At 65.2% G+C, this 7,834-nt stretch overlaps 1 protein-coding gene across 1 annotated transcript in view; it reads right to left on the bottom strand.

Moving 5' to 3' along the window:
* Positions 1-7,796, bottom strand: part of AGAP2 (ArfGAP with GTPase domain, ankyrin repeat and PH domain 2) — an 11,361-nt gene extending 3,565 nt beyond the window's left edge. Inside the window, exons 1-12 of the mRNA XM_019556400.1 lie at positions 6,465-7,796; positions 3,871-3,929; positions 3,547-3,634; positions 2,906-2,991; positions 2,614-2,755; positions 2,144-2,278; positions 1,883-2,004; positions 1,566-1,730; positions 1,347-1,430; positions 523-627; positions 234-387; positions 5-98 (exon numbers count right to left, since the gene is read on the bottom strand). Coding sequence (XP_019411945.1) covers positions 5-98; positions 234-387; positions 523-627; positions 1,347-1,430; positions 1,566-1,730; positions 1,883-2,004; positions 2,144-2,278; positions 2,614-2,755; positions 2,906-2,991; positions 3,547-3,634; positions 3,871-3,929; positions 6,465-7,722 — 2,492 coding nt within the window. The 5' untranslated portion in view covers positions 7,723-7,796. The remainder of the gene's footprint in view (positions 1-4; positions 99-233; positions 388-522; positions 628-1,346; positions 1,431-1,565; positions 1,731-1,882; positions 2,005-2,143; positions 2,279-2,613; positions 2,756-2,905; positions 2,992-3,546; positions 3,635-3,870; positions 3,930-6,464) is intronic.
* Between the last annotated feature and the right edge of the window lie 38 nt (positions 7,797-7,834).

Consider the following 7,834-nt stretch of genomic DNA (forward strand, 5'->3'; position numbering starts at 1 on the left):
CTTGGGGTTGGTGGCTGAGTGGCAGCGCTGCAGGGTCCGGTCCTTGCCCCCGCTCCGGGGCTCAGGTGGGAGGCTCAGCGTGGCGGGCGACGCGCTGGCTGCAGGGGAGAGGGGCGTCAGGCAGCCCACGGGACCCATACAGGGTTGTAGGGACTGGATGGAGCCTGGGTGGCCCCAAGGGCCACAAGACCCCACCTCCCAACCCCACAGTCCCCCCACCCTATATCACTGACCAGCACCCTCGGGCACGGGCACATCCTTGACGAGGCCGTTGATGCTGGCTGAGGGGCCGCAGGCTGAGATGGCGCGGGGCGGGCGCTTCCCAGGCACCTTCACCGTGGTGCGCAGCAGGTCCATCTCCTTGCCGTGGGTGCTGTGGATGTAGTCCTGGGAGGGGGTGCAAAGGGTGCATTGGGGGGGGTCTGCACATGGCATGTCCCCCAGAGAGGGACCGTGCCTCGCTGTGCCCAGCCAGGGGGACCTGGCCTGCCCCGTGCCCCCTGCCCACTCGGCCCGGCCTACGTTGATGCTGGGGTGGTAGAGCAGGAGCCCGTTGCTCGACAGTGTCACGTATTTCTTCTTCCACTCCTTGTTCAGTGAGTTCCCGCTGCGCTTCAGCAGGAAGCTCTGGCGGGGGGCAAGAAGGGCAATTAGGCCAGGAGGGGCAGGAGAGACACACCCTGGGGCAGCTGGCTCCTGCCCGGAGCCTGGGGTGTGCGCTGGGGGGAGCTGCGGACATGCAGACCTGGCTTGAGTGTGAGGGTGTGCACACTAATGGGCATGAGGGCGGTGTTGCTGGGTGTGTGTCCACAGTGGAGTGCGTGCGCCAGGCATATGTGGTCACAGTGGGGTGTGGGTGCTAAGAGTGTGAGCTCACACTAGGGTGCATGTGCCAGGCGTGTGCACTCACAGAAGGGTGAGTGTGTTAAGCATGAGTGCTCATGGGAGGGGTGCCGGGTGTCTGCACCCATGGGAGAAGCGTGTGCCAGGCATGTGTGTGCATGTACCAGGGGTGTGCATTCACAGGGGGCTGTGCTAGGTGTATGCACCCACAGGGGATGCATATGCCAGGCTTGTGCACCTACAAAGACGTGCACCAGCTATGTGCACCCATGGCTGAAGTTTGCACCCATAAAAAATGTGCCAGGCACATGTATCTGCAGGACGTATGCATGTGCCAGGCATGTGGGCCCATAAAGACGTGCCAGGCATCCACATCCATGGGGGAAATGTGTGCCCCAGGCATGTGCACAGGCATGTGCCCCCCCGGGCTGTCCCTGTTGCCAGGACAATGCTAGGTGCTCCCTCTTGGGCAGGGCCTGATCCTGGTGACGCGGGGGCCTCACCTGCTTGATGGGGATGGCGCGGCCGCTGCCTGCCTCCCCCCGGCTGTCCAGGCTCCGCTTCTCCGAGTCGCTGCCCCGGCGGTTCTGCACCAAGATGGGGGGTGGTCAGGGCATGGTACCCATGTACCAGCCCTGCCAGGCATCCTGCCCTGGAGGACACCCCAGCCCCCCCTCCCGGTGCCCATGTCCTGTACCCACCCCGCACTGGGTGCTACTCACGGCAAAGAGGCTGGTGCGGCGCTTGGCGCCCCGGTGCAGTGAGCTGGGGGTGCCCAGAGTGGCCGTGGCCGGAACTGTGGCCTCACCCCGCAGCTCCCGGTGGCTGACGCTGGGCGTGGAGGGCAGCGAGGACGAGTAGTCGCTGGTGTGGCCCCCGTTGTTGGCCTGCGGGAGATAGGCTGTCAGCGGCGGTGGGAGGGTGGGCTGGATGCCTGGGTTCTTGGCAGTGGGTGGAGAGCGGGGGCAGGGGCCAAATGGGATGTGGGGGGGGGCACCTGGGACAACACAAGGGTTAACGCCCCCTCTGCTCTTGGTACCTGCCCCGGGTGCCCCCCGCCCACGGGGGTGGAGCCGGCCGAGTGGCTGGGGGTGCTGGGCAGAGACTTGCAGGATGCCAGGAGCTGCTGCTGCTTCTTCAGGGCCACGGCCTTCTGCGCCACTGTGGAGACACGGCACGGGGGAGTCAGGGGGCTGCTCTGGCCACGGCCCCCCCGCCCGGGGGCCTCTGTGATCTGGGCCATGGCCAGCAGCATCCAGGCTCACGCCCCCCCAGCCCGCCCCCCCCAGCCCCGTGGCACCTTCAGTGAAGACCCGGTCCACGTTGAGGCCGTACGTGGCGCAGGTCTCGTAGTAGAGGCAGCGCTTCATGTCGGCGCAGAGTGCCTGGGCCTGGGAGTCGGGCACGGCCCGTGGGTTCGAGGCGCTGATCTTGTCTGTGGGGGGGTAGCACTGGCTCAGTGGGATGCATGGAGAGGCACCCCCCATCCCCCCGTACCCAGGACCCACGTCTCTGAGCTCAGGCACAAGGGGGGTGGGCAGCACCTCCAGGGGTCAAGACTGTGATGGCATGTGAAGGGTTAATGCCCCATGGCCCCCCACACCCAGGAACTGAGGCCACGGCGGCTGGCCAGGGTAGAGCACCACTGCAGGACACCCCTCCCCCATACAGCCCAGTGCCTCCTGCTGGACACTACCCGCCATACAGTCCAGCACCCCCTGCTTGACCCCACCCATACAGCTCAGCGCCCCCTGCTGGACCCCCTCTCACCCTGGGTGCCCACGAGTGCCAGGGCCATGTCGCCAGGGCTGCGGTGGGTGGTCAGGAGTCCATAGAGCTGCGCCGCCTCCTGGAAGCTGCCCTCGTTCTCCAGGCTAAAGACGAAGACCACCGCGTCCACCCAGCCAGCAAACTGGGGGGAAGGGGCAGGGGTCAAGGCCTGCTTCCTGCACCCCCCAGCCCTAGAGATGCCCCCCGCAATAGCCCCAGATGCTCCATGGGGCATCTCTGTGCCCCCCCCCACTCCCAGCCTGGGGCTGCTCCCACCTTGCCAGGGGGTTACCTTGGCATCGGGGGCATCCGCCTCTTCCCGGATCAGCAGCAGGTGACTCTGCCCATCCACCACCACCTCCTTCTTGAACTGCCCACCTGTGGGGAGAGACGGGCAGGGGGCTGGGGCTCAGACTGCTAGGGGCTGCAGGTCAGGAGTGCGGGGCACTGGCAGGGCTGGGAGTGCAGGGGGCTGTGGGTTGGGAGTGCGGGGCACTGGCAGGGCTGGGGGGGAGACTGCAGGTTGGGAGTGAGGGGCACCATGTACTCCCCTGCGGGTGCTTCTGCCCCAGCGCAGCTGGGGGGAGGGTGCCAAGGGACGGGGGGCAGGGGCAGGGCTGTGGCCTGGCTTTGCTGACTTGCCCCCATGCCCATTCTGGGGTGGCTGGGGCTGCGCGGTGCCCAGGCGGTGCCAGCCTCTGCCGCCAGCTGCAGCCTCAATGGGGCTTTGTCCTGGCTCTGTGGTGCCAGGGCTGGGGGGGAGGGGCAGGAGGTAGGCTGGCGGGGCTGGCATGCTTCAGATAAGTCTTTAATGGGTGGGGAGCAAAGGGCGGAGGTCACCGGTCAAGGGCCCTGCCTTGCAGGCAGGCAGGAGATGCCTGCTCAGCTCCCCTGCTGCCCCCCCAACTGCCCCCCGCAGCCCCAGGCACTTACTCTCCGCTGGCTCCAGGCCCAGGTAGGAGCCGGTGAGGAACCGATGCACCAGGGATGACCTCCCACTCTTGGGGCTGCCCAGGACTCCCTGCAGGGTCAAAGGGCAGAGTTCAGAGAGAGTCATGGCTAGGCAGGACCCCCGGGCTGTGACCAGCCCCCACCCCATCAAGCTGAAGCTTCCAATGTGCCCCCGCCCCGCAATTCTCTGGGGTAGGTGGTCCCTGGGGGAGTGTCCCCCAGAAAGCCCGATGCATGGCCAAGGGGGGCTGTGGGCTGTGGGTTGGGAGTGAGGGGCACTGGCAGGGGCAGGCGGGGGCCACCTACCAGCCGGATCTCAGGGACCGAGCGCCCGAGGGTCCATTCCTGGCTGCTGGCCAAGGCCTCTGGGGGGCGAAAACGGAGGGGGTAAGACCAGACAGAGCCCCCTTGCCCCCCAACTCCTGCTCCTCCAGCCCCCAGGCCAGGCAGCTCCGCGGGGCTCAGGCAAGCATGGGTGCACGGAGTGGCCCGGGCCCAGCCTGGGTCCTGGTCCCTGGTGCCCCCTGCCCATCACAGGCCTGGTGCCCCTGAGGGGCAGCTCATGAGGGGCTGCAGTTCTGTGGGGCGCCAGAACTGCTCCCCCTCAGAGCTGGGGGCATCGTCCCTGCCCCGTGGCCCTGGCACACACCCTGCATGCTCACACCACACACGGACATGCTACATACCTGCATTGCACACACATGCAGGGCACACACACATAGTGCATTCTCCATGTGCTTGCCTGATGCACGCGCCTGGCATACTTACAAACGCACTGCACACCCACATGTATTGTGCACGCGTGTTGCACATGCACATGGAGCACACGTACACACACTGTATGCGCTCACTGCACACTCACGCTGTGCAGTACCACATGCACACAGCACAAGAACACCCAATGCACCTACACACCCAAGTCCTGCACACATGCACACACCACGTTCACACACAGGGCCTGCTCATGCACACTTACTGCAGCCCCCACATATGATGCCCATTCCTATGTGTTCACCCAGGGCACACACAGGGCTCGCGCACCTGCTGCACACAGGTAGTTCAGGCCACCCGCATGCACACAGCTGCACACACTGCATGCACACACTTGTGCTCAGTGTCCCAACTCTTTTAGAGGAGTGGAGCTTGGGCACTTGGTTCCTATCCCAGCTCAAGAAGGGAAGTGGGGCCTGAATGCCCAGCTTCTATCCGTAACGTGTCCTGGGCCCTGGCGCAGCCTATGCCAGCATGTGGATATACACATGTGTGCACCCCCCCCAGCACCCTCCTGGATCCCCTACAGCCTCCTGCCCCATGCTAGCATGTGAATCTACATGCATGTGCCCCCCCACTAGGCACTGAGGGGGGAAGGTGATGCCCAGGTGCTCAAGTCCTGCCACAAATGCCACGACATGACAACTCTAGGTCCCACACAGCACACGCATGCCTACCCACAGAGCCCAGCTGCCCCCCAACCTCCTGCCAACACATGACAGGGAGGGGCTTCATGCATGGAGGGTTTCCTAGGAGACACCCCCCCCCAAAGTCACCATGGCAATTTCCACAGATGCTGGGGGAGGGGGAGGTTCCAAGAGGCATCTGTATGTGTGTGTGGATTTGGGGGTCTCCCTGGCCCCGATGGATCTGTGTGCACTAAGTCAAGGTGCCCTTCTACGCCTGGTCCCCCGGAACATGCAGCCATCATGCTTGTCACACACGTGTACAGCCCCTGGTGCAGCATGTGGCCAGGTCTGTGGGCAAGCGGCCTACAGGACCCCACCCCCAGCAACCCCTGGGCTGGCACCTTCAATGCCAGAGCCCCCCCCACCCTAGACACACGCACACACATGTGTGCACACTCAAAAGCGCCCCTGTGAACACACAGGCTGGGGAAGCCCCCCCCACGCATGCACGTCTGCCATCACAGCCATACACAGGCGCACACCCACACATACATGCGCACACTGGGGCACGCACCCACGCACACACGGGAAAGCGCACACGGATGCTCCCCCCCACGCTTGCCTGCCCGGGAACACGCCAGCGCACGCACAGGCATGCACACGCACACAGAGGTGCCCACACGCTTGCCTGCAGAGGCACACACAGGCTTGCACATGCAGATGCCAGTGCACACGACAGCACCCACATGCTTACATACACACACGCACACACACACGCAAACAGGCACACGCAAATACACATGTACAGAAGCACCCTTGCACATGCAAGCACACACACCCAAGCACACTCAAGTGGGTGTATACACAAATGTGCATGCACACACACACACATGCTTGCACACCCTGGAGTATGCAAGCACATGCATATGTGTACACACACAGGAACATTCAAGCATGTGCATACATGCAGCATGCTCCCACACACAGGCACACACAAGCATGCGTGCGCACCCAGATGCACAGAATCACATCTACATGCACACACCGACATGCTTGTGCACACAAACATGTATACTCACATATGCAGCTGAGCTTACACACATAAACATGCTTGCATGCATACATGTGTGCAAATGCGCCCGGGGTGACAGGATGGGACAGGTCCAGGTTGCAGTTCCATCGCACCCCATTACAGCACCCTGCGGCCCCCCCAGCATGGACCCACCCTAGAGACAACATCCTGCCCCCCAGCCTTGAAGGTCAAGGCCCTCAACAGTCCCATTTCCCCTCCCCCACCAATGCCACCATCACACAGAAGGGGAAACTGAGGCAGGGAGTGGTACTGTCACCCCCCAGAGGGTAGGCAGGGTGGGGAATTCAGAGCCAGGCAGGGCATGGGACCCAGAAGTCCAGACTCCCAGACCCTCTGTGAAGGGAGCCCAGAAGCCCGGCCCCCATCATGACTCACCCCACTCCAAAACCGGCACGCCTGGTACTTACTGGGCGATGCCAACCTGCCCGACTCAGTGCCACCCAGCCCCCAGCCAGGTGCAGGGTGGGTGGGCGTGGATGCAGGGCTCTTAGTAAATATGCCGCTGATGAACTTGAGCATCTTACGGTCGCGGGTGGATGCCCTCCCGCCCTCGCGGCCCCGCTTCAGGCTCACACCCACTTCAGGGGCGCCAGGGCTGGGTGCTGCCAAGCCCCCGGGCCCTGGGTGCAGGTCGCTGTTGTCCAGGGTCTTGCTTTTGCCTTTGCGAGGTGACAGCTTGGCTCGAGCTGTGGCACGGGGGGCGGCTTCCGCACCGCCTGCCTTGGCACCCGCCTTGGCCCGGCCTTTGCCCTCACTCTCGGGCCATGAGAGCCGGTTGCTGCCAGCCTTGGGCGTGCCCTTGCCTGCCTTGCCTTCACCCCCCACCTTGGCTCCACTGGTGGTCACTGTCTTGAAGGGCTTGTTGGCCAGCCGCAGGCGCCGGGCACCCGCTCCGGGGTGCGGAGACGAGGCTCCAGCACGGCCCACCACCACCTCGGGCTCCCGCACCTCAGGGCACCCCCAGCTGGCATGGCTCAGCAGCAGGCGGCGAGCAGGCGCTGCAGCCGTGGCAGAGCAGGTACTGGTGAGCGGTGGCGGGGACCTCTCACCAGGCACCTCCAGCGTCTCCTTGGTCCCCGGGACAGCTTCTGGTTTGGGGGGCACGGTGGGTGCCAGGGGCAGTGGGGCCACCTCGGGCTTCGGGGGCGGCAGTGGTGGCAGCACAGGCAGTGCTGGGACAGTGGCGACGTCTGGCTTGGGCGGAAGCACCGGCAGCCCTGGGACAGCGACAGCCTCCGGCTTGGGTGGCAGCGCAGGCAGCCCCGGGATGGCAGCAGCATCCGGCTTGGGAGGGAGCGCAGGCAGCCCTGCGAAAGCAGCAGCATCCGGCTTGGGTGGTAGCACTGGCAGCCCTGGGACACCGGTGGTGTCTGGCTTGGGTGGCAGCGCCAGCAGCGCTGGGATAGCAGCAGCATCCGGTTTGGGAGGGAGCACAGGCAGCGCTGGGACAGTGGCGGTGTCCGGCTTGGGTGGCAGCACGGGCAGCCCTGGGATAGCAGCAGCATCTGGCTTGGGTGGCAGCGCAGGCAGCCCTGGGATAGCAGCAGCATCCGGCTTGGGTGGCAGCGCAGGCAGCCCTGGGACAGCGGCGATGTCTGGCTTAGGCGGCAGCCCTGGGTCCGGCTTGGGGGGCACGGCAGGTGGCGCAGGGGGCGTGCAGGCCATGTCGGGCTTGGGGGGCAGTTCCGGCTTGGGCGGCGGCAGCAAGGCGGCATCGGGCTTGGGCGGCACCGGCGGGGGCGCACGGGGAGCTTCAGCCGGGGACCCATGGCTGGCG

The sequence above is a fragment of the Crocodylus porosus genome, unplaced genomic scaffold (genome assembly GCF_001723895.1).
Source record: "Crocodylus porosus isolate Cpor-Errol unplaced genomic scaffold, CroPor_comp1, whole genome shotgun sequence".
In the NCBI taxonomy this organism is placed as follows: domain Eukaryota; kingdom Metazoa; phylum Chordata; order Crocodylia; family Crocodylidae; genus Crocodylus; species Crocodylus porosus.